General features: G+C 37.9%; 4 protein-coding genes and 2 non-coding genes across 6 annotated transcripts; 2 read left to right on the top strand and 4 right to left on the bottom strand.

Annotated features, from left to right (window-relative positions):
- Window positions 1–1975: 1975 nt before the first annotated feature.
- On the bottom strand, window positions 1976–2064 carry LOC114819870 (small nucleolar RNA SNORD24). The gene has a single exon (XR_003767169.1). It is a non-coding gene; the product is annotated as a small nucleolar RNA SNORD24 (small nucleolar RNA).
- A 107-nt stretch (window positions 2065–2171) lies between these two features.
- On the bottom strand, window positions 2172–2259 carry LOC114819887 (small nucleolar RNA R12). Its single transcript, XR_003767185.1, has one exon. It is a non-coding gene; the product is annotated as a small nucleolar RNA R12 (small nucleolar RNA).
- Window positions 2260–3466: 1207 nt separating this feature from the next.
- On the bottom strand, window positions 3467–6655 carry LOC103446965 (uncharacterized). Its single transcript, XM_008386132.4, has 7 exons — window positions 6209–6655; window positions 5936–6012; window positions 5699–5833; window positions 5244–5298; window positions 4998–5085; window positions 3948–4046; window positions 3467–3861 (listed from the first exon to the last, which is right to left on the bottom strand). Exons 1-7 carry the CDS (start codon window positions 6511–6513, stop codon window positions 3721–3723), a joined length of 900 nt encoding a protein of 299 aa, XP_008384354.1. The 5' UTR covers window positions 6514–6655; the 3' UTR covers window positions 3467–3720.
- Window positions 6656–8168: 1513 nt separating this feature from the next.
- On the top strand, window positions 8169–14441 carry LOC103446964 (glucosidase 2 subunit beta-like). Its single transcript, XM_008386131.4, has 16 exons — window positions 8169–8452; window positions 8545–8661; window positions 9081–9176; window positions 9437–9676; window positions 10004–10236; window positions 10529–10621; window positions 10753–10833; window positions 11500–11791; window positions 11891–11995; window positions 12090–12191; window positions 12297–12354; window positions 12473–12541; window positions 13236–13323; window positions 13596–13657; window positions 13821–13872; window positions 13948–14441. Exons 1-16 carry the CDS (start codon window positions 8302–8304, stop codon window positions 14008–14010), a joined length of 1902 nt encoding a protein of 633 aa, XP_008384353.2. The 5' UTR covers window positions 8169–8301; the 3' UTR covers window positions 14011–14441.
- Window positions 14442–16017: 1576 nt separating this feature from the next.
- LOC103422541 (pyruvate kinase, cytosolic isozyme) lies at window positions 16018–19592 on the top strand. The gene is made up of 3 exons (XM_008360607.4): window positions 16018–17069; window positions 17692–18153; window positions 18516–19592. Exons 1-3 carry the CDS (start codon window positions 16857–16859, stop codon window positions 19326–19328), a joined length of 1488 nt encoding a protein of 495 aa, XP_008358829.2. The 5' UTR covers window positions 16018–16856; the 3' UTR covers window positions 19329–19592.
- Window positions 19593–20493: 901 nt separating this feature from the next.
- Window positions 20494–22990, bottom strand: LOC103422542 (E3 ubiquitin-protein ligase SIRP1-like). Its single transcript, XM_008360608.4, has 2 exons — window positions 22732–22990; window positions 20494–21941 (listed from the first exon to the last, which is right to left on the bottom strand). The coding sequence occupies exon 2, from the start codon at window positions 21910–21912 to the stop codon at window positions 20737–20739; it is 1176 nt and encodes a 391-aa protein (XP_008358830.3). The 5' UTR covers window positions 21913–21941; window positions 22732–22990; the 3' UTR covers window positions 20494–20736.
- Between the last annotated feature and the right edge of the window lie 2164 nt (window positions 22991–25154).

Genomic DNA, 25154 nt, shown 5'->3' with positions numbered 1-25154 from the left:
GCTTACATTGAAAAAATCTTGAAGCGATTTGGTATGGACAAGGCTTATCCACTCAACACGCCAATGGTCGTTCGTTCTCTGGACATTAAGAAAGATCCATTCCGTCCAAAAGAAGATGATGAAATGGTCATTGGTCCAGAAGTACCATATCTGAGTGCAGTAGGTGCTTTGTTGTATTTAACACAATGTACTAGACCAGATATAGCTTTTTCAGTCAACTTGTTAGCCACGTATAGCTCAGCTCCAACAATCCGTCATTGGAAGGGTATCAAAGATGTATTGCGATACCTTCGTGGGTCAACAGATATGGGTCTCTTCTACTCAAAGAACTCCACAAATGACCAGGTCCTTGTTGGATATGCAGATGCTGGTTTCCTCTCTGATCCGCATAAAGCCCGCTCACAAACTGGATATGTGTTCAAGAATAGAGATACAACAATCTCATAGCGCTCAACAAAGCAAACATCAGTTGCTACATCTTCAAATCATTCAGAAATAATTGCTTTACATGAAGCAAGTCGTGAATGTTCTTGGTTAAGACTAATGATCCATCATATCCGGAATTCATGTGGTCTAACTTCGAAGACAGATAATCCAACTGTCATTCATGAAGATAATGCAGCCTGTGTTGCCCAAATGAAGGAAGGATTCATCAAGGACAATCAAACTAAACACATATCTCCAAAGTTTTTCAGCGCACATGAGCTTCAGAAGGCTAAAGTTATTGAAGTCAGACAAATCCGTTCTAATGAAAATCTGGTAGACTTGTTCACCAAGTCTCTACCAAAGTGCACGTTTCAGAAGTTAGTGCAAAGTATCGGATTACGTCGACTTACAAAACAACTAAGTTTGGAAAATGCGGAATCAGGGGGAGATACATATCAGGGGGAGCATCCATGATACATGCATGTTGTACTCTTTTTCCTTCGATTAGGATTTTTCCCACTGGATTTTTCTTATCAAGGTTTTAACGAGGCAACATAAGCATACTTAACACTATATCAACAATCCAGGTAAAGTTGTACTCTTTTTCCTTCGCTATGGTTTTTTCCCACTGGGTTTTTCCAAGCAAGGTTTTAACGAGGCAACTGATGTTGATATGTGGGCATCCAAGGGGGAGTGTTGAAAAAGATAGTGGGTAATGAATGCCCACATAGAAATTGAAAACATTGGGTAGAGTTTTCAATCCACACAGATACACATTTTCAATACTCATGTAAATAGAAAGTGACTTTGGATGCAGGAGATCATGTTTGTCAAAGGTTGCATGCTGTAAATGTCCATATGCAATTAATACAGTTGTTTGAGTTGCTCTATAAATAGAGCACTCGAATGCAATCAAAGCATACGAAAAAACAGATAGAAAACAAACAGATCAATAATATCATCCATTCCTCCGTCTTTAATTTGCCATCTCCTTATGTTTTAATTATAGTGTGATATTTTATCTCTACTTCGTTCCACTCAATATAAAAGGTTATCTCTCTAACTTTGATATATTTTATAACAAATCTTTATTTTTCTTCATTAGATGACATTTCTTCTGGTGGGATCGAACAAATTTCGATGTGCTGGTTATACTCTCAGACGAATATAACAAAATGAGATTGTTGAACTCAAAACTTAAACTTAGTTCAACAACATTTTTACTGGTTGGCACGAACTTCCGCATTCAAACTCGCCATTTTTACTTCTTGATTGGATCAAACTTAAGTTCCATCTATTTTAAGTTGTTTATTTAGGGTTTTGGTAACCATTTCTTCAACTATGGCAGTAGCGTTTGTCAAAATTATTCTGTCGTCTTACTCTCTGTTCCAAATTTACTTTGGCCCCCTCTCTGTATCACACATTCACAACTAGTATTCATTCCGGAAACAAAATCCAATCCAGGATAATCAACTTCGCTCCGATACTGTAGAATTGTTTGTTTCAACTGATTCAACATGAAATCAATGAGAGAGAGAGAGAGAAGAAAGGCCTCAGAGATCTTGGTGGATAAGATTCATCAGATGGGAAGGATCCCTTCCCATCAAGAGTAGCAAATACCAATCTACATCACCGGCCTTCCCCTACGATTTCTTCCTAATAATTCTAAAACAACAACAGTAAGACTCAAATCAAATCTTTAAAAACAAAAAAAAAAGAGGAAATGAAGGGGAATGATTGAATGATGTAGTCAGAAGTAGCTGGTTTAATATCATACAGACACGAATGAATGTTATCATTGGGAATCCGTCCGATTTTTTTCATCATTCTACATCCTTCAATCCATCAATACTCCCTCCAAAAACAAACAATTTATTTGCAGAAACAAAAAAATATATAACTTTGAAATTAAAGAAAAATAAAAGCCCGAAAGAGAAATAATAAAGAAACAAGGAAAATCGGAGGAGTAGGAGGCATAAGGCGGGTACAGCCTCCAGCAAGAGCAACCAGTCGTGTCTGTGAATTGGAAGTGAATGTATTTTTGGTGAGCTTTCCTTCTCCTTTTATAGGGTCTGGTACAACCAAAACCCTAGACGACTCCAAAACAAGATAGGGGAGGCGGCGGTCCGCTCTCTATTCATCCCACCTCTCTCTGATTTCTCGCGAAAACCCAATGGACAACTCATCCCAGCCCACAAGTATTAGGCCCTTAAATGCAAGTATTGGGCCTCCAGATGCTGTGCTTGTATAAGCAGATTCTCTTCACTACATCATTTTTTTATGAGTGAACGGTTGAGATTTAGCTAAATCTTATTTTCCGTGCATCGTTATGTTAGTTTTATTCTCTTTTAACTTTCAAGTTCATATTGTTCAAAAAAAAAAAAAAAAAATCAAGTTCATATAACTCCTTTGTTCTTATATACTTTGTGTTGGTATTGGGGGCTTATTGACTTTAATTTCTTCGTTTATGTTTGGGATTTTGAAATTCTGAAGCTTTTGAATTCTGCAATTCTTCCCAATCTTTGAAATTAGATGGAGGGAGACGGGGAACGGGAAGGGAGGTGGTAGTTAGGAAGGGTGGTTTCTATTGAGTTTTGGCTGTTGACGCTGCATCGCCTCGGTGGTCCACCATGGAGTTGCTCTGGATTGTGGTGCAAGCGAAGAAGGGGGTCTCGCGGTCATGGGAACGCAGAAGGGGGTCTCATCGTCATGGGAGCGCAGAACGGTGCTCAGGGTGTCTTGACAAAACGTTTTAACTTTAACTAGTCTACTTTTGACATTATCGTATACATAAGGATTCTTAGCCAAAATAGTTATTGAGAGTGCACTTTGGTCATGATATTAAAAATCGATAGAAGTAATTCATGAGCTTGTTTATTAAATTGAGGATATTTTTATCATTTTTTATTCTTATTTAAGATAATTTTTCAAGGAAGTGCCAAAATGATTGACGGTAAACAAACTCAGGAACTACTTCTATTGATTTCAAATTTCAAATTTCAAAAACTAAAGTGAGAAGTTATGCCAATCTCAGAGACTATTTTGGCTAAAAAAACCTATACGTAATATCTGAACACGAATATTACAGCATTTATCATATACTTAATATGAATAATTCTTACAGTTTCAGGTACATCATTTATAAAACATTGGTTTGCCCGCCTCTCTCTATGGCCTCCGTTCCCCTTCAATGTTTTCCACCACCTACAAACTAATGCATTACTCCTAAACTGACACTCTTCTTCAGCCTACCAACAACTGTCCGAAAACGTGCAAACAAGACAAGTTCATTCATCAAGTGACCACATTCTGTTTATACCCCAGAGCCCGAGTTAGACCACCAGCTTCTTCAATTTGTTTGACAAATGTTCTAAGACAACCATTGATAATACGGGGTGCTGATCCATCACAGAACCGTTTAGCAAGATCTACGGCCTTCACAAAATGCCATATTCAATCAAACCAAGCAACTATGGCAAAACAAGTATACTTACAAGTTATGAAAGTAAACAACATCATACCTCGTTAATGACAATCGGGTGTCTTGTTTCGAGCACTGTTATTTCTGACATTGCCAAGTGGAGGATGCAAAGCTCCAATATTCTGCCTGCTGGCTCATCCTGAAAATTACGGATGAACATGGTGTAAAACATTTGTACGTAGTAGAAAAAATGGGAAGTAAAATATCAATACCTCTGTAATAATATCCTTTTTCACCCAAATAAAAAACAATGAACCGGATTTGGTGCCTTGTTTAGAAGACAAGCAATTTATGAAACAGATATTTTTTATAATGGTGTAATGCTACCCAAGTACTAAACATGTGCTATGAAAACATACTGAATTAAGAAACGCCCAATCTCCAAAAAGCATGTGTTATATTCCCACCTTATCTGGAACTAGATGTAAGTTCATTTATACCTACGTGAAAATAAGATGCGGCTCTAGGTAACTAAAGCCTTTAATGGACATCTGCCTGGTATCACCCTCCATATTTTTGCCTGACGTTGGAAAGCAGAATAGACAATAAGTAAATCCTAAAGGGGGAATTGAGGTAAACAGCCCATGAGCAAACATCAGACACACCCCACAACCAGTAGCACCATGACCAAAAGCCATCATGTGAAACACTAATGAATAGTATAACTTGGTTGGACAATCACAGTGCATCAACCTCCTTGTTTCTTTTCATTTCAAAGAACAGAACTCCTGCTTCATTTTGGCGGCATACAGATACTAATTGTCCTTTCCAAAAGACGGGGAAACCAACTATTCACCGATGCCTATATTGCGTTTATACTTTGAGCCGATTAAGAACAAGTGTACACATTAATTATGGAAACGACCCCACGTAAGCAGGCCAAAAGAAAGAATAAAGACCCAGAAAAGTAAAAGCGTATAAAACCTGGATAGTCAATGCACAAACAAGTAACGCACAACCTAAGCCCCTCCCCCCCCTCTCTCCCCAGTGTATTACAAGAAGCACGAACCAGTAATACACTTCAGGAGCTACAAAACTCAACAAAGATAATGTGCAAACAAAATGTATTAAGCTTATTGGTGTACCCAACCTTCCAATTTGGAGGGGCAACGTTGTCAATAACGAGCACATGACTGTCCCATTTATCCATGACTGCAACCAAAAGTTTCCTTGTAAATCTGTAACAAAAAGAAAGACAAAATTAGTTGGTCTCTCCACAACTTCCTGTCACCCTCAATAAACAATGTTGGGAAGAAAAACAAAAAAATGATATGCTCCACTTGCTACATCAAATAGTTACAAAGTGAAATTTTGATCAATAGAGTGGATGGTTTACCGCAAAATCAGTTTGCTGTATACCAATTTTGGAGGAGCTGCAAGAACTTCTGCTTCTGAGAAGAGAAAAATTACACAGACTATTACTCCGGAAATAGGAGTTGCATATAAAGTGGAAAACTGAGCAAAATGTAAAAGCACTATCAACTCAATTTTGATGAAGTTATGAATAACTGAGACATATAAATTACAGAAAAGGTCATTATAGCATTGAAGTTGCACAATAATTTTGATTAGAGGGGTAGTTGGAGCTCATGAGACCCAACAACTGGGAGAAAGGCCCCGTTAAGTTATAGAATCAGTCATCACAAGTTCTAGGACAAACTGTGTGAGCCAAACAACTAAAATGATTGCATATAAACCACATTGGTACAGAAAGGACGACGGTGATATTTAACACATCCAAACAACTTTAAAATGGAAAGGCATGTGAAGTGTAAATTGTCACATGTATACCAATTGCAGATTCCTTTTCATCTTTGCGCAGGAGCTCATCTGCTTCCTCAACAGTTTCAACTGTGACAGGGGGTCCTCCGAAGCTCATGGGATTATATTCAAGTAATGATGCCCTGTCAAATTCATACCCGGGTTCTGGGAATAGAAAAGGTGTGATGAGTAATTCAGAACACAAGCATATTGAACGTTTCAATGCTTCATATACAAACATTAAGACTATAACCAGGGGATAGTTACCTCGACGGACATTTATTCGCTTTTCAAATAAACGTATTGGGTCAGAACCCTCTAAACAAGAAGCATAAACAATCGACCTGCGTTTAAATCCAGCCAAAACAAACTTGGTTAAGGCTGGAAATGAAACAATTCCCAAAATTACTACTTTTTGTTTGAAAATCATTCGTTTACCTTCACTATTTCTCCAAGAAACAAACATGGGTTTAGTTTAGTTTGCAGTAACTGAGGAAGATAAATAAGTAATTAAAAAGATAGGATAAGAGAGAGACTTACAGAGCGAGCTCTCTGGCGGCTCTGGGGCTGCAGAATCTGCCACTCTTATCAATCTTGGGCAACGTATCTGCTGAGCCATTGCTGGGCTTTTCGAGAGCTTGGTCGAGAGGGAAGGACGAAGTGCGGAGGGCGGTTCGAGGGGAAGGGAGTGATAGGGTGCTGTGGGCGAGTAAGGGTCTGGGGATTAAACCCAGAAGGTGGGATTTTCCGAAGAGCAAGGAAGAAGAGGAGGAGAAAGAGAAATGAGGTTTTAAATGGGGAGAAGAAGAGGAGCAGCCGAGACTGAGAAGCGAGCTTCCCTCCATTGTTGAGCCTCAGGCTGTGGGAGATTTTAGATAACGTGGCCGCCTCTCCCTGTATTTAGCGTATAAGTATCTCCCCTCGGACCTCAGCCATTTTGCGGGGAGGGGTTTTGGTCTTTTGACTCTTTGAAGTTAAAAACTTTTTACCAACAAAAAGGGAAAACATGAGATGAGATATTTTCCTAGCATCCGGTGAGGATCCAGATTCATTTAAAAGATCTTACTCTTTTAGTTTTTGTATTACTCGCAATCCTGCTTAAGTAAAGACACAAATAATGAATCATGAACGGGTGGTTCAATGGTAAATGATGGACTGCAAGGTCTCCTTTATACTAAAAACTGAAGGTTTTGGATTCAAATTCCAATGTGGCAATGGAGAAGCTGAAATGCTTCTGTGAGTTTTCTCAGCCCCTAAAAAAATGGATAATCGTGACTTGCTACAATTATCCCTTTAAAAAAAAAAAAAAAAGACACAAATAATTAAAAACATTATCACATAAATTACTCAACTTTCTCCCTTTCTTTTTGCTGCCGCACACTCTACTTCACAATACAGACACTAATTGGTTTAGAAAAAAAGTAATGAATCTTTATAATGGTTAAATCTTGTATAAAATCAGTACCTATGTACCATTGTAAATTGTAATCCAACGCTGTAATAGGATAAAACTGCATATGTTTTAGGTGAGATTTTGTTGTTTGCTAATGATACTTGATTTAACCAAGTCCAAGGACCATTAGGATTGGTGGCTAAATCATAAATCTACTAGTATACTTACTCAAAGACTACAGCCTAAAAACCTGCTATTTAGAATATTACAAATGCTTTGTTAAAAAAAAAAAAAAATTACAGATGCATTGTAACAAACATTACTCAAAAGGAATTTCAAATGAAAATTTTCTTTCATTAACAAAGAAAATTAAAAGTTTTCAACTGACATACTTTCAATTTGTTTATAATAAAGATGTCACTTACACTAAAATCTTAAACGCTATATGTTTTAAAGCAATCCCTTTATTAATGTAATATTCATTTTTAACAGATGAGATCAAATTCCTCTTGCATAATATTTTATTCTCATTAAGTTTATTTCTTAATAACTTGATCTTAATTCATTGCGGCTTGAATTCTTTTACTAAAAAACATAGCCTAAAGTACCGTGACTGCCCCTAACATTTGCTTTGAGGAGTTTTTTATTTTTTTTTATTTTTTTGAAGCTATGAAGAGTTTATAATAGAATAAGTTGCACAGTTTACAGTTAATTGTAACTCTTGGTAAAACCTTAAGGCCTGGTTTGGTATTGCTGTGCTTTGAAAAAAAGCTGCTGTGAGAATAAGCGGCTGTGCTGTGAGAATAAGCGGCTGTGAAATAAAGCCAGTAGAGTGTTTGGTAAACTTTTTTGTGAAAGTGCTTTTGGAAAAAAAAGCAGGATGATAGTGTGTCTTTTCATTAAAGGAGCACTGTAGCTCCGTGTGCTTTGAAAAAACTGGCTTTTTTTCAAAGCAGCAAATAGCAACTTCAGCTTTTCCTTTGATTTTCAGCTTATTCTCACAGCAGCTTCCAAAATAAGCCATTTTTTTTCAGTTTAACAAACACAAAAATGACCCTCAGCTTTTTTTCACAATGACTTTTTTTAAAATCACCTCAATCCCAAACGGGCCTAACTCCCGTTAAGTTGGTGGTGGTTTGGTTGAATCGAATCGACAATCGAGAGCGAAAAGGCCCCTCTCTCTCCCTCTCTCTCGTTCTTCTCTCTGGTTGTCTTGTCCGTCTGAGGACTGAGGAAGAAGATGAAGATGAAAGTGAAGCCGAGCTTCATTGCAGCGGCGCTGTGCGTTCTGTGTGTCCTCTCCCTTTCCCTCGAATCAATATCAATATCAATTGTTGGATCAGCATCTTCTTCTCCCACCACGAATCAATTTCTCGGAATCTCCCCCCAAGGTCATCCAACTCCTTCTCAATATATTTTATTATTTCATTTTATATATAAACAACAAATTCTAAAAATCTGAGTTTGGGTTTGGAATTCCCAGATGAGATATACTACAAATCTTCGGAAGTGATAAAGTGCAAAGATGGATCCAAGAAATTCAGCAGGGCTCAGCTCAACGACGACTTCTGCGATTGCCCTGACGGCACCGACGAGCCTGGTACTACTCATTCCTTCCTCTTTCCCTTTCTCTTATTTTTTTTTTTCTGAATATAATATATATATATATTTTTTAATTTTTGAGCTGCTTGCCACCATTTTCCATTGCTGTAATTTGTACAGGTTTCCATTTGATATTGCTATAATTTCTATCAGTTGCCATTACCTAGCTATTGCAAATTCTAATAACAAATGGTCTTTTGTTCGCATTTTTACTTGTAGATTTGGTTGTTCCTTACTTTAATACAATGTTTTAGCCAAATGGGGCTCTCTCTCAATGTATATATTGTTTCAGAGCGATCAACTTTCTATTAACTCCTTGCTAGAATTCGGTGTGGTTTTACGTGTCTGATTAATTTAAGTTTCTTGACTTGATGTACTGTTTCGCTCATGGTTGAACTTGGATTTGGGGGGTTGCAGGTACATCTGCTTGCCCAGCTGGAAAATTTTATTGTCGGAATGTGGGACACGCTCCTCTCCTGATATTTTCGTCTAGAGTGAATGATGGAATTTGCGGTAAGTGTTTGTGCCAATACAAATAGCTGCACAAGTTATTTGTTATGAGCACCATCACAGACATGCTGCATTTTTGTGTTTCATTTTTGCAAGACGAGTCGGCAAAGGGAAAGAGAGGTTTAGAAAAAAGCCTCATAAAGTTGATACGTTACCTCTTAAGAAAACCAGTTCTCCATTCCTTAACATAAAAATCAAACAATTAATTTACCCGGCTGATTTATTTAATCTGTTATGCATTGTTCCCTGTCTGCAATCTGCAGACTGCTGTGATGGGAGTGATGAATACGATGGTCAAGTAAAGTGCCCAAATACATGTTGGGAGGCTGGGAAAGTGGCTAGAGATAAGCTCAAAAAGAAGATTTCTACTTACCAAGAGGGGGTCGCTATACGAAAGCAGGAAGTTGAACAAGCCAAAATAGCTATGGCCAAAGATGAAGCAGAACTATCAAAGTTGCAAAGTGAGGAGAAAATACTGAAAAAGCTTGTTGACCAGCTAAAAGGTATACTTCTGTTTTGTCATGTCCTATTCTTACAAAGTTATTCTTATTTCTTCTTCTTCTAAGACAATATATTTTCTGTTGTGGGAATTTAATAATTTTGGCAAATTCTTAAAAAGAAAAGGCTTATCACTTTTGAATAATGGATGTAAGATTTTTTTTTCTTCTCCCTTCTCTCCTCTCTATGCATTTTCTAGGCATGTTGAGTCATTGACTGTTGTGCCGATGCTGAGGTTGATAAATGTAAATAACTTAAATCTCTCCTATTATCTGGTAATACAATGGTTAAATGTCATAACAGTTTTTGTTTTCTCCTCACCTGTTGTGTAGAACAAAAAGAACAAATAGAGAAGGCAGAAGAGAAGGAACGGTTACAGAAAGAAAAAGAAGAGCAGGAGAGAAAAGAAGCCAAAGAGAAAGCTAACCAAGGAAAAACCAAAATTGAAGAGGAAGCTAAGCAGGACAGTAGTGAGGATTTGGAAAACTCTGATGGGGAAGTCAGACGTACAGAAAGTACGTATGAAGAGAAAATTGGGAATTTGGAGGGTTCTCACTCTTCTCAGGTTAGTTTAATTGCTTACACGGGCTGTTTTGTATAGTGCTATTTGGAGAAATTTGCAAATAAATATGTAGGTTACAAGTGTCTTAAACTAAGATACATATTCTTCATCTGCATTAAAAATGGATTTCTGCTGATTAAATTCATTTGACTGAAATCATGCATGTACATGTACAAAAATTACAAATAAGTATAAGTTCTGTTACTTGAAATTAGTCTTTGACCATAACCACAGCTCACTGGTAGTTGAAATAGTTTATTTTCTACTAGTTCTCACATTGACAGCATTGTCATAGGATACAGCAGAGAACCATGATGACTTAGCTGCTAAAGATGATCATAGTAATACTCCTGAACATAAAGGATCGTTGGTTGGGAGTGTAGAACAGGTAAACCAAGACTTTGAAATAATATTCTTCGACAAAGACAAATCTATCCAGTTGAAGCTTTCAGTTCTTGCATTACATGTTAGATTACGATATCTTATCGGGACATAAAAGTTGCTTTTGTCTCAATGTAGCATGAAGAAAAGCAGAAAGAAGAGCCTGTTGCTATATCTGAAAATGAATTTGATTCTGGAAGCAAGGTGCCTCCTGATGAGGTAATAGCTTATAGCTGCACACTCTTTGATTGCCTTATTAATTGATTTGTAAGGTATCCTTCACTAGTTCTTTTCACCTATTGAGTTCACATAGTGTGGTGACCTGATCTATGCGAAATTATGAACACCCTTTCGTCTATTAAGTTCTTTAAAGGGAAAAGGTCTATCATGAAGACATGTAGGTAGTCCATCAAGGTTTAGACTGGTGATGGTATGGCACACATTTTGGCAGTTCCAAACTTACAAGGTGTAAAGTGTGTTGTATCAATACTAAATAATTAGAAACTTCTTTCTTGCATGTGCCACCAAATGGCCTTTTCCTATTCTGTTAACACTTTTATATATAAGAAAAATGAAGTCAAGCAGAAATACTTGCATTAGCCTTGTGCACTGGGTACGACAAGATTGAAGTTGTTGATATTCATCATATTCATCAAAACAATACATATTTTAAAGGGGCTTCAAGGATTTTATCTTATGTTTTGCTTGTAGTAGTATATTAACGTGAGAAGCGTTAAAGTTTATCTGATATTGTATTTTGTGTTCTTCACTTGTGAAATTAAATCATGACTAGCCAAAAACTTCCAAGTGTTTCTTATAGTTCCAGCTGGTATCTTTTATTAGGAGCTAATGGGTTTTTTCTTTTGCTTGATTATGTTTCTGCAGGGTGAGGATGAATCTGAAAAGACTGAGTCATTGTCCAGGGAAGAGTTAGGCCGCCGTGTTGCTTCTCGTTGGACTGGTGAAGATACCACAAAGGAAGGAGAAGAAGTTGATGCTGTAAAAGAAGACACTCACGAGCAGTATGATGGCTATGCTTCAGAAACAGATGATGACAACCAAAAATATGACGACGAAGATGTGGAGGAAGCGGCAGATAATGATTTTGGAGAGGAGGATCACGGCGATTCTGATTCTTCTTACAAATACGAGTCAGACACTGATTCAGACTTTTCAGGTATGCTGCTGCTCGGTGGACTTGTGTTCATCAGTTTACAACCCAAGCTGTTTCATTGGATTATTATGCTCCTTATATGTATTACATAACTGTTTTCAGATGTAACAACTTCAAGTACTCCATCTTGGTTGGAGAAGATACAAAAAACTGTGTGGAACCTTCTACAGGCTGTTAATTTATTCCAAACTCCAGTGAACCAATCAGGTAGTCAGTAAAAAAATTGGATGTTATTAAGTGCTTGATTACAGAAATAAGAACATATGAATGTTTCAGATCTTTTTCCTTGTCTGTTTTTCAGAGGCTGCTAGTATACGCAAGGAGTATGACGAATCCAGTGCCAAGTTGTCTAAGATAAGTTCAAGAATATCAAGCTTGACAAAAAAGCTAAAACATGATTTTGGTTAGTATCTATTGAGCTGCATCTCTATGTACGTTTATTTTATTTTATGGCATAGTTGGTTATCTGCTAGGCATTCGTAAACTGAGCTCTTATTTGATATTACAGGACCAGATAAGGAGTTCTACTCATTCTATGATCGTTGTTTTGAAAGCAAGCAGAATAAGTTACGAACTTTGTCTTACTTTTTAAGCATTCAAATGTCTTGGTGTTGTATTTTGATTTTGTAGGAAATTTCATGTTTGATGTATCTGACCTTTGGGCATGCAAAATTCTCTGTTCAGGTATGTTTACAAAGTATGCCCGTATAAACAAGCTTCCCAGGTGGAGGGCCACTCTACAACCCGTTTAGGGTAGGTGTCCACTTTTTCTTCCTATGTATGTCATACAAGAAAAGGAGGTGTTGTTTTGGTGGACAGAAACACAGATCAAGTTATGCATCTACCATTTTCTTAGCTCTTAGGGTTAGGGGTTTGCTCAAGTTGTCAAGGGGTTGATTTTGGTTCGAAATTGGAATACATCTTTGCGTTCATGTTATCACTAATCATAGAATGATGAAACATTTGGGGGTTAGATGTTTCTTTTTTCTGGGTGTGGGGCACCTTTTATTCTTCTTCCACCTAACTCCTAAGAGATCCTTGCTATATGTCAAGCACCACATCTTAGCTGTCCATTGTCGCAATTAGTTTCTAGATTGTTGGCCTTGCCTTCAATTGGCAAGTCATTTTGGAAAAGGTTAGATCATTGGATTTTAAGTCCAACTAATTGAACATGTCTTGCTGCGTCCCGGTGTGGAGCAGCAGCTTGATGTAGATAATGGCACAAACACAATAGATTCAGTTGGCATTCCTATGCTGGCGCAAACATTATAGATTCAGTTGGCATTCTCTTAGGAAATACTCAAGCATCTGACACTGATGATGTCACCATCACAGGTACCTCTGTGTGTGTGTGTGAGAGAGAGAGAGAGAGAGAGACTGAGAGAGCATATGTTTCTTGCATTTCAATTTTCTTACTGTTTTTTATATATAATCTTTGGAAAAATAGGAGCTGGGACAAATTTGAGGACTCGTACAAAGTCATGGTCTTTGCAAATGGTGATAAGTGCTGGAATGGGCCTGATAGAAGTTTGAAGGTAGTTATCATCACGTTTCTATATATATTATGCTGTGATTTTGTCATTTATGAAACGCACATTTATAGTCTCCATGAAGAACTAGAAATGAGACTATAGAATGGTAAATTCTAATTTGTAAGACAATGGTGGGTTATGATTTTAATAGACACCATAAACAACCAGTATTACTGCCCATTAACATTTTGGCTGAAAATTAGACAAACGTCACATAACTATTGGTTTAATTTTTATTCTGATATGCAGTCTTACACGTCTTATTTTATCTTCAGGTCAGACTTAGATGTGGATTGAAAAATGAGGTTGCTGATGTTGATGAACCAAGTCGTTGCGAGTAAGTCACGCTCAGCTCTCTCTCTCTCTCTCTCTCTCTCTCTCTCTCTCTCTCTCTCTCACACACACACACACACACACACACACAGAGTTTCTCATTTCTCATTGTGGATATGTAGTGTAGTGGTATTACCTGGGTCTGACTTTTCTGTTTCCTGCGACAGGTACGTAGCGTTGTTATCTACACCAGCGCTTTGCGTAGAGGAAAAACTTAAGGTATTGTTCCGTTAAGAGTGATGTTTACTGTTGCTCTGTAGCATTGAAATGTCTAATGGGATTAAAATGTGACAGGAACTGCAACACAAATTAGTCGTATTGAACAAAGAAGAACCACAAGGCCACGATGAACTTTAAATGGTCATGACGGATTTACCCTGCAACGTGGCCTTTTACGCAAAGTGATTTGAAGGATTTCAAGCAATTTTCCAGTAGTGTACCCTGAAATTTATTTATAGGGGTTGTGGATGGATGCTTTGATGAGGAAGCCCTTAACAGGAATGTCTGACTCAGCAGCACGAAGTGATATGAAATGATTGATCCTCTGATACAATTTTGAAATGAGCTTAAGAGTAGTAGTAATTCCAATATCATATGATTATATAACATATATATAATTGTAGTTGTATGATCTAAATTTCTGTATTTTGACGAGTCCCTGTGATTTTATATACAACTGAGTATGAACCCACCAGATAAAAGTGGATCATAATGTTGACATGGCAATAAAAAGGGGGCGGTGTCTCAATAACCGGAATTGGATTCCATCTGGATCCATTTTGTCCTCATATCTTAGTCATTTATCGTGTATTGTGCAATCATTAATCATTTGATCTTTTTATTTAAAATTAAATACAAATAGTATTTGACAAAAACTGATCGCACGATGTATGATGAACTGTTAGGATGTGAGGATTCTTAGTATCCTAACAAAGTGGATTCGGAGATAATCATCTTCCTCAATAACCTAACATGGCTATTTTTTGAGGTAAGAGTTTAGTTCTCTTGGTCACCGAACAACCCGAGAATTTATAGTCACCCACCCAACATTGGATTTGAGTGACCATGCATTACTTGGTTTTGGTTTTGGTTTTGTGAATGGTGTTTTCCTTTCTGTGTTACTATATATCTATGTGCTTTGCTGGTGGATAGGACTAGAGGGACGTTGAGAATTGAGAAAGGCAATTGGTATCGAAAATTGGGACACCGTACATCCATACCACGGCACGGCGCATAACTGCGTGCCCAATTGCCCAATTGTGCCCATAGGAATTTGAATAGAGGACTTTGCTGGTTTTGGATTCAGAGACAAACCAGATCTTGAGAGCTTAATAATTAATAGGGCTTATTTGCGACTTGTGAGTTAGCTGTTGGAGATATTTTTCAGTGTGACCGGTATACATGATGATACACCACGTGTCGTTATACAAATGGTGAGACATATGTGTTAAAAAGTTAAAAACTTAAAAAATAAAATTTCTCACAACTTCTATTACCATTTATGTTCCTATCACAATTAAAAATTTCTCTTGCGGATGGGAGTCACAATCGAATCAAATGGAGGTGTGCTGAAATAAGCACCGCACGAGACAGGAGACGAGATGTAAGCCTCCTAACACATTTCCACTTGTGTTTCTGCAATGCACTCTGCTCTTCAACGCACGCAGAAAAACTTTGACCTCCTTCCATATAAACATGTCAGTCACATGATAAGTGCTACGGTCAGAAACTAACAGCTAGTACATACACTCAACACACAAGGACGACTAGAGATGTTATTGTGTCCGTATTACAGGTGTGTATAAGTTTCTCTTTCTGTGAAAAGTTTTAACGAATACAAGGGTTTGCCAAACCGAGCACAAGTGGGTCAGCTTTGAAGAGACGGTAGTTTTACGGACTCTCAACTACGAACAATGCCAACATCTGCCTGCCTGCCTGCCTACCTAACTTCCAATTTCCTAACTATTATAATACATGAATAGAAAACACGTGGAGGTGGCAGGCTAGTCAAATGTCACTGAGAGCAGAGTTTGGGTAATATTGATGCCTATTGGTGGATTGGATTGTATTGACGCGTAGTGACGCCATTGTTGACTTGGCATGAATGCGACTCTAATAGTAATTGAAAATTAGAAATAGAAGCATTCTCTTTTTTCGTCGGTCCTCATAGGAAGGCTGAGTTAGGGCTAGGATACCTATAATTATAAACTATAATAATACGCATAAAAAGTTTTAATTGGTGCATTTTTGCTCCTATAAATTAGAAATATTAGAAACAATACAACAAGAAGCCTAATCATGATTTTCAACATTCCAGTTTGGTGGACAAACAATAGAATAACTTATGTAGGTTACTTGGATTTTCACTTTCGTCGTTCTAGTTTTTTTTATTCGTATTTACATATACTCGTATTTATGGTTTCATTTTATTATTAGCACACTTTTTTTCAATTTAGGAAAAATTTTCTTTCAATTAGGGGTTTACAAATGAAAAGATGTGACAAAAATAAATGAAAAAAGATAAAGAAAATACAAACTTAGCTAATGAATTTGACTAAAAGTGAAAACGAATCAAAGATAAAAAAAATGAAAAGAAAAAGTACATAGAGAGAGCTCAACCTCGAATAAACTACAAAAATTATTAGTGTAAATTGACCTGAATAAGTATAAGAAATCGAACTAAAATAGCATAAGATTCTCAAATAAATGACTTTAATTGTTGGTTCATATATTTAAATTGTAATTGGCCTTTCCTTGGGCTGATAGAATAAGCTAGCTTGTCGCCGAGGCAGCAAGAAGAATACGCTTATGCTTGTTTACCATTCTCATTATTAAATTCTTATAAAAAATAAATAATAATAATTAAAAAGAGAGAAGAAGGAAAAGGAAAAACACATAGTGGCATCGGCGAACACTCTTCACGCTTGTTTCTCGGTCTAATTGCTCCCTTCCATTTCCACCATCGATATTCGGTATTCGCAAATCAAAAGGCCACTTTATTTTTTCCTATTATTATATTTTATATAATACATCATTTTATTCAAGAGAGAGAGAGAGAGAGAGAGAGAGAGAGTCGGAGTCGATCATGAGTCATTGACAAGTACATCGCCGTTGGCAGATTTTCCCACAATACCACCAACTCTCTCTCAACTCCTCCTCCAAATACCAACAGAGAGAAGAAGAAGAAGAAATTCAGGGAAAAAATGGATCAGAGGCCCAAGACCAAGATCGTGTGCACCCTTGGACCCGCATCGCGGTCTGTTCCGATGGTGGAGAAGCTGCTGAGGGCCGGCATGAACGTCGCCCGCTTCAACTTCTCCCATGGGTCCCACGAGTACCATCAGGAGACCCTCAACAATCTCAGGGCCGCCATGGAATCCACCGGCATCCTTTGCGCCGTCATGCTCGACACCAAGGTCTGCCTTTCTTCTCTCCTTTCATCCTTCCGATCCCATCTGATCCGAATTCCTCGGATTCTCAAGCACACAATACAACATGCATTGCTGCTGCTTATTTGCTACTTTTCTGTTTGTATCTCTGTTTTGTTTGCTACTTTGATTGTTTTTGTTTGCTCTTTTTGTGTTTAGGGTTCACAGTTTTAATAATTTGTGTTTGATTTTTTCATTTTTAGAAAATTTGCAGACACTGACACATTCCCCCTTCCCTCACTCTCTCTGTTAATGGGTGTGCAATGAATTTATTCCCTCCCTTAGTTTGTAGGTTAGGACTTGGGACGCACATTTTTGGAAACTTTGCTGCCTAGGATTGGATTGGATTGGATTGGATTGAATTGGCCTCCATTTGTTCCTTCAACCTGCTTTGAATCGAGCGAGTTATATAATCCAATACAATCCTAGCCAGCAAACGATGACTAGAATAGTAGAATGATAAATAGATCACTGTCTACTCTAGATTCACTAATGCTAAATTGCTAATAGCACATACTAGTGCCCACTTTTACACAAATGGATTAAATTATGGAAGCTTTGATTAATTCCTGATTGATTGTTTGTTTATTTCTAAAATTCACCACCACAGGGTCCAGAGATTCGAACAGGGTTTCTCAAAGATGAGAAACCTGTCCAGCTCAAACAGGGCCAAGAGATCACCATCTCCACTGACTATACCCTCAAGGGTGATGCAAATATGATTTGTATGAGTTACAAAAAGCTGGCAGAGGATGTCAAGCCAGGGAGCATGATTCTATGTGCTGATGGCACCATCTCCTTTATGGTTTTGTCTTGTGACAAGCAAAAGGGTTTGGTTCGATGCCGCTGTGAGAACTCTGCAGTTCTTGGTGAGAGGAAGAACGTTAATCTTCCTGGGGTCGTTGTGGATCTCCCAACCTTAACAGAGAAAGACAAAGAAGATATTCTCAAGTGGGGTGTTCCAAATAAGATTGACATGATTGCACTATCTTTTGTCCGGAAAGGTTCTGATCTTGTGGAGGTTAGGAAGCTCCTTGGAAAGCATTCTAAGAATATCCTTCTCATGTCAAAGGTAAGCTCAATTATTCATGACAAGATAAACTGAGCCATTTTGGATTTTCTGCTTCTTTTTACTGCTTTTGACTATATAGAGAGAACCTAGTACAAGTTTGTCTTGCCTGGATTAATCAGTGATTGCAAATTTGTTACTGGGACTACTTCTTCTTGGTGCCATTTGGTATGCAAAGTATTATGAACCGATTTCTTTTTAGCTTAAAATCATGTCTAGAAAAAAGGGTTTACTGGCAGTGTGGCATTATGTGGATAGTTTTTTAGGGTTTCATAAAACTATGCAACTGTTAGCAATACTATTAACAGTTGAATTTCACCTTTTGTTTCCTTCCCTTGGTTCTTACTTGAAAATTTGACTGGTAGGTTGAGAATCAGGAAGGGGTGGCAAACTTTGATGACATCCTTGCACAATCAGATGCATTCATGGTGGCACGAGGTGATCTTGGAATGGAAATTCCAATTGAAAAGATCTTCCTTGCACAGAAAGTGATGATCTACAAGTGCAACATCCAAGGAAAACCTGTGGTCACGGCAACACAGATGTTGGAGTCAATGATCAAATCTCCCCGTCCAACTAGGGCTGAAGCTACTGATGTTGCCAATGCCGTTCTAGATGGCACAGATTGTGTGATGCTAAGTGGCGAGACTGCTGCAGGAGCATACCCTGAACTTGCAGTGCGGACCATGGCAAAAATCTGCGTAGAAGCAGAAAGCACCCTTCATTATGGAGATGTCTTCAAAAGGATTATGGAACACTCCCCCGTGCCCATGAGCCCGCTAGAGAGTCTGGCTTCTTCTGCCGTTAAAACAGCCAACTCGTCCAAAGCAGCTCTTATATTGGTCCTAACCAGAGGAGGAAGTACTGCAAAGCTGGTGGCCAAGTACAGACCTGGCATGCCTATACTGTCTGTTGTTGTCCCCGAGATCAAGACAGATTCATTTGACTGGTCATGCAGTGATGAAGCTCCAGCAAGGCATAGTCTGATTTTCCGTGGGTTGGTTCCAGTTCTAAGCGCGGGATCTTCTAGGGCCTCTCACGCAGAGACGACCGAAGAAGCACTGGACTTTGCCCTTCAACATGCCAAGACAAAGGGGCTCTGCAAGAACGGAGATGCTGTTGTGGCTCTGCACCGTGATGGAACTGCATCAGTGATCAAGATCTTGACCGTGAAGTGATGTTCATCCTTTCCTTTTTGGCGTTCTCAAAATTAGCCAATGACAATGCTTATGATTTTGACTTGGCTCGTTTAATATGTGTTTTTGGATGCGAAAACATCTACATCTACCGCCGTCATCAGTGTATGTGATGGGCAGGCTTTGATAGCTACATAATTTGCAGATATTGCGATATGGGACTTTATGCAATACGTTTACTAATAGGATCGTTTGCTGAACAATGCATGTTATATTGATGTTATTTAATCCACCGCTTCTACTTAATACCTGTACGACAAGATGCGGAGATTGAATTATGCATATGATACAAGTAGGCCTGGCATTTTAGACCCAACCCGTTAACCCGATCCAACCCGTTAATATTTGTATTTGGGTGGATGCTTAACGGGTCGGGTCGCTAACGGGTGAATCCGTTAACAACCCGTTAAATAACGGGTCACTTTGGGTCCACCCGTTAGACCCGTTAGCATCAGTTAGTTGAGAATATTTTAGTAATTTTAGTAAAGTCTTAATAACAAAAAATAAACTTTATGCAAAAAAAAATAATAATAATTGTTAACGGGTGTTAACGGGTGACCCGTTAGCTTAACGGGTTGGGTTCGGGTGACCCGTTAACTTAACAGGTCGGGTTGAACCCGACCCAAACCCAATAATTCCGACCCGTTTACAGGTCTAGATACAAGTTCAGTTCGGTTCTCATGGCTTGGCTTCTGAGAGATAATTAAGATAATGAGACTAAGGGGTGGATTGGGAGTGAGGTGCTTAAAAAAAAAAGCACCCATGAAAAAAAGCTGTGAGGGTTTTAGGTGTTTGGTAAACTGAAAAAATGGCTTATTTTGGAAGCTGCTGTGAGAATAAGCTGAAATCAAAGAAAAAAACTCAAGCTGTAATTTGCAGCTTTGGAAAACTGACGTTTTTTCAAAGCACACGGAGTTACAGTGCTCCTTTAATGAAAAGACCCACTGTCAAACTGCTTTTTTTTTTTTTTTGCAAAAGCTCTTTCACAAAAAAAGTTTACCAAACACTTTATTTCACAGCCGCTTATTCTCACAGCACAGCCGCTTATTCTCACAGTAGTTTTTTTTTTTTCATAGCACAGCAATACCAAACCAGCGGCAAGAAGGAAAATGAGAAAGCAATTCACTCGCATATCACGTAACATAAGTTGAGAAAGCAATTCACTCGCATATCATGTATATATAGCAACATAAGTAGTTCTTGTGGTACTGGGTAGGAGGCCAAAACATCTACAAACGACCATCCTTCCTTTTAACAAACTAACAAACAAAAAACACAATTTGAACATTCCATGATTCACATTCAAGTAAGATACTCTATGTACACCAGCAGCGTAGCCACGTAATGGACAAGAACATCAGATACCAACTCAAATATTTGAAAAATATACTCAGTTCTCTTCTGTTTGAGAAGCGCTTCCGGTTCCATTTGCTGCTGCTGACGATGAATTTCCCCCACTGCCACCTGACTGAGATCCTGAGTGAGAAAACAGACTACTGAAAGGCCACGGAATTGAAAACCTTCTCCCGTTACCGTTTCTCCCATCCCCATCCCCATCCCCATCCCCATCTCCCTCTTCCCCACCACCACCACCACCAACATCGCCAATCTCTTCACTCTCCCTCGAGTTACTGCTATTCCTGGAAATATCTGAATCACGCTTTGATTCATGTGCAGGCAACTGGAACCTGCAAACCGGACAGGAACTATGAAGCTCCAACCATGGCAGAATACACCCGCTATGAAACTTATGCTTACATGGCATCTCTTTAGCTTCTACACCAACCTCAAAATCATCCAAGCACACTGAACACTGCATATTCTCCTTGATTGTCACAGCGGGCAGCGCTTCCACTGCCTCCTTTTGTGCTGGCGGAGTCCCATACCTATTAGGATCATTCTCTGCCAAATGTTCCAGCAACAAATCCAAACCAGGCCCAACAAAAAAATCGCCTAATGAACTGATAGGGGTGTGATTGTTGATTTGACCCTGATTCGAATCATAAGATCCCTGAACAATGATGGTTTGATTGAAAGGATTGATAAGAATTACACGCTCCCTCTCCCGTTCTCTTTCTCTCCCTCGATCCCTATCCCTATCACCCTCAGAATTCTCAGATTCAGATGCCAAGCCAGCTCGAATGCCTTGAAGCAGCTGTAGAATAGAAGCTGAGCTTCTCCTCCTCCTTCGGATGATTGATTCAAGTTCTCTGTCCAATTCCGTGTCTCCACCCTGGCGAGTCTCACCATCATCATTGTCATTGTCATCATCATCATCTTCATCAAAGTCTAGTCGTCTTAATCTATCTTCATCAAAGTCTAGTCGTCTTAATCTTCTACGACGACGGGGATTGTTCATCATGCCAAGCAAGATCGGAGCCCAGAGGGAGAGTGCTCGATCGGATCCAAAATCAGAGTCAGCGTCTTGATTATCCCTCATAGTGCCATTCATTTCCTCAATAAATCCGCTTTGGCATAAGGGGCATTTCATTTCTACTTCCATGATGGGATTTACTATTTCAGAACACCTGTGGCACCAATACCTTGCGGCAATTGCGTCCTCCATCTCTCCTTCTTTATTTATTTCTTCAGTCACTGTCACAATACCATATCAAAATCAATTACCAAAAAGATCAAGATTTTAGCCTGACTTCAGATCTAAGCCATCAGAACAATATTGCCCTTCAACCCCCCCAACACACACATAATTTAATTTTCAGGAATAATTCTACAACAAAATTCAGAATTTGACAGGTCCACGAAGCAGAAAATATGCAGAGCACCTCCGATGAACCACACAAAAGAATTCTTCTTCTTCTTCTTTTCAGGAAAAGGAGGGGTAAAAATAAAAACAGAAAAAGAAAAAAAAAAAGGAGACGGAGACGGAGACGGAGGAGAATTGAACTTTGATTCTTAGCAAAAGTCAACAAAATCGGAGGGGAGAAGACGAGCGAGGAACAAGAGCAAGAGCAAAAGCGCAGAGCTTGAGAAGTCAAATCGCTTTCCGGAATGGAACAAGCAGATGGGGGGTTTTATTGTAAAATTCAGGTAAGCAGAGAAGGAAGAGAATGATCTGGAAGCATCGTGTGTGTCCGTTTATAAATATTTCAAGACCCAGCTATATATCTAGTATTTACCAACAAGAATTAATATTATAATTAATAATAATAATCAAAATTCAAGGAGAAGAAGAAGATGATGATATTTGACACGCAAACTGAACGTAAATAATTTGCCAATTACTTACCCCCCCCCTCCTCCTCCTCCTCCTCCTATCTGTTACCGCAGCAGCAGCGGGAGGTCAAATTATTATTTTTTTTTTTTTTGACGAAATAAATATATGAATGATAATTCAGAAAGAAAGATAGAAATCGAAGAATTGTACCCAAATGCTCAGCAAACAGAATTTTACGAATTCCTTGTTCGTCTCCTTCCTCCTTCGTTTTGGAGCTGCAAAAAAGAGAAAACTGAGGGAAAGAAGAAGATTCCACCAACCCTTCCCCTCTCTCTGTCCCTCTCCTTCTCTCTCTCCCCCTCCCCCCTTTGTCTATCCCATTCCCTTTCCAAGTTTCCAACTTGCTAATTTCTTTCCATTATTTTTATTTTACTCCTTTATTTTAAAAAAAATTGCAATATAAATGACTGGTCCACCGTTCGTTTATTTTCTTTCTTTTTCTTTGTTTTTGTTTGTTTGTTCCCATGAATTGGAATTGGATATATGTGATTTAAAATAAAAATAAAATATTCCTTAAACGCGTTGTGTGTGTTGGTGGCAGTCTGTCATTCATTGTTTTAGAAGACTCCCAGTCCCAAAAATCCCAATTCAATCCGAAGCCAATCGTTTGATTTCTCTTCGTTTCTTATTTTATTTTTCTTTTCCTATATTAAGAACCCTTCATATCCAATTTTAGTCTACCAAAATTAAATAACAGTGCTTTTCTTTTTGCTGGAAAAAGAAGTTGATTATTGTATGTGAATATATGCAGCAAATATAGTTTTTGACACGAAACAAAAATGAGCTAATTTTGCATTTGCGTTTAGATTGAAATTGGCAACAAAGAGAAATAGCCATTAAATTATACTCACACGGGAGCTTTGATTTTTAAATTAAGAATATGAGACATTTGGTGTCCTAATTAGATTTAATGTGAAGCGTCAATTATTTTAACCAATTTTCATCAGTATTTTTTACTAACATGTACACCTGGTAAGCATTCGATTATCTTATAATATAAAATTGTGTTGTGTAATATATGACGGAGTTGAATCTTAGTGTTTGGAGTCTAAAAATCAAGGTTTTTTTTATTAGCACCTCACATAATGTTGAATGCACCACACATTAAAATTTAATATTAAGTGGCTTATGTAACCTACTATGCAATGACAATTTCGACTTTATGAGGTTTAAAGAAAATAAGAAATTTCTAAATACACCCCAAATTACTTTTAATGTATTATTTATCTTTTTCAACTATTAAAACGCCTCTCACCCTCCACTCCATGTCTAACTATTGAAACTATAAACACGTTGATTGAGAAAAAATTTAACGAATGAAACACAATATCAATATTTTGGAAACTTCACATAACGTAAAATTTCGTATTTGTTATTATTTTAATTATTCAACGACATTGGTGATTATTTAAGTTTGCTTTTGCTTTCCATACTACCCAATTTCATAGGAGGCCAACCCAGCAAAGCCTTTTCCATTCTTATTCATCTTATAGGCTTTACTTGTGCTCTGTTAGATTCCTCCCAGTTGCTATTTTTTAGCAGAAATCCTCTTTTTTGTTAGCAAAAGGCTTAAGAGACAGAGAAAAGGAGATTGGATGTGATGACCCAATGAAATTCAAGCTCAACAGACCAGATTGTGGACTTCTCTTTTTAGAGAATGTTAGGGTTTTAATCCTAAGTCAATTTAATTTATAAAAAATGAAAATGAGTATTATAAGATTTAAAGAATGTTGGGTGTATAGAAAATGTGGGGTGTATGTGGAAAATATTAGATGTATGAGAATGTGGGGTGTAAGGGTATTATGAGAAAGTATGTGGGGTGTATTAAGATAAATTTTAATTGAAAAAACAAATGTGGGGTGTATTAAGTATATGGGGTTTAATCAACAATATGTGAGGTGTTAATAGAATAAGCCAAAATCAATCCATCTAAGCCTCTAATTGGTGTGTAAAAGAATCAAAGTGATTGGTTTATACGTGGTAGGCTAAGAAAATGAGTTAATGAAGACCATTGAATTTAATTTGTACAATCCAGATTAGTTGATCTTTAGGTTCCACGCATTAACGTCCAGAGCAAATCCAATTCTATATATTACCACCATGCATCTCAAATGAAATTAACCCATACTCTCCATTATATCAAATCTGTACATACTTTTAATTCATTGATCCAATTTGGTCATATAAAATTAAAGGAAAACTAATGAAAAATGCTTGAAAACTTTGCGTTTTAACAATAATGACAAAATAAATGGTAAAGTGAATAGTACTAAGATTAACTTTTTAGTGTAAAAATATGATTTTTCGTTAAAATTCCCTATAATTGAATTGAATAGAACAGATTATTATGGGAAGGTAGACAAATGACAATCCATTCAAATGGCCGACACGTCTTCTCATAAACAATTGAAGCTTATGCCTCATGGGCCATGAGTCATGGCCCCCTCCCCTGCCCGCTGCCCCTTTGACGTCTCATTCCTATTTCGTTACTTTCCACTCTCTCTCGTGTCAAGAAGCAAAAGCACATATCGTGAGTGAATCTTTTAGCATGGTGCTGAGCTTTACTGAGGGAA

Source organism: Malus domestica, chromosome 11, assembly GCF_042453785.1.
Source record: "Malus domestica chromosome 11, GDT2T_hap1".
NCBI classification, from domain to species: domain Eukaryota; kingdom Viridiplantae; phylum Streptophyta; class Magnoliopsida; order Rosales; family Rosaceae; genus Malus; species Malus domestica.
The sequence above is the reverse complement of the archived record's forward strand: the minus strand, read 5'-3'. Positions and strand labels throughout refer to the sequence as shown.

Coding starts and splice junctions, on each gene's coding strand:
- LOC103446965 (XM_008386132.4), bottom strand. CDS start 6,513: ATGGAGGGAAGCTCGCTTCTCAGTCTCGGCTGCTCCTCTTCTTCTCCC. Junction 5,834..5,935: donor GCGAATAAATGTCCGTCGAG/GTAACTATCCCC, acceptor TTCTATTCCCAG/AACCCGGGTATGAATTTGAC. Junction 4,047..4,997: donor TTGCCCCTCCAAATTGGAAG/GTTGGGTACACC, acceptor CGTAATTTTCAG/GATGAGCCAGCAGGCAGAAT.
- LOC103446964 (XM_008386131.4), top strand. CDS start 8,302: ATGAAGATGAAAGTGAAGCCGAGCTTCATTGCAGCGGCGCTGTGCGTT. Junction 10,237..10,528: donor AGGGTTCTCACTCTTCTCAG/GTTAGTTTAATT, acceptor GCATTGTCATAG/GATACAGCAGAGAACCATGA. Junction 10,834..11,499: donor GCAAGGTGCCTCCTGATGAG/GTAATAGCTTAT, acceptor ATGTTTCTGCAG/GGTGAGGATGAATCTGAAAA.
- LOC103422541 (XM_008360607.4), top strand. CDS start 16,857: ATGGATCAGAGGCCCAAGACCAAGATCGTGTGCACCCTTGGACCCGCA. Junction 17,070..17,691: donor CCGTCATGCTCGACACCAAG/GTCTGCCTTTCT, acceptor TCACCACCACAG/GGTCCAGAGATTCGAACAGG. Junction 18,154..18,515: donor ATATCCTTCTCATGTCAAAG/GTAAGCTCAATT, acceptor TTTGACTGGTAG/GTTGAGAATCAGGAAGGGGT.
- LOC103422542 (XM_008360608.4), bottom strand. CDS start 21,912: ATGGAGGACGCAATTGCCGCAAGGTATTGGTGCCACAGGTGTTCTGAA.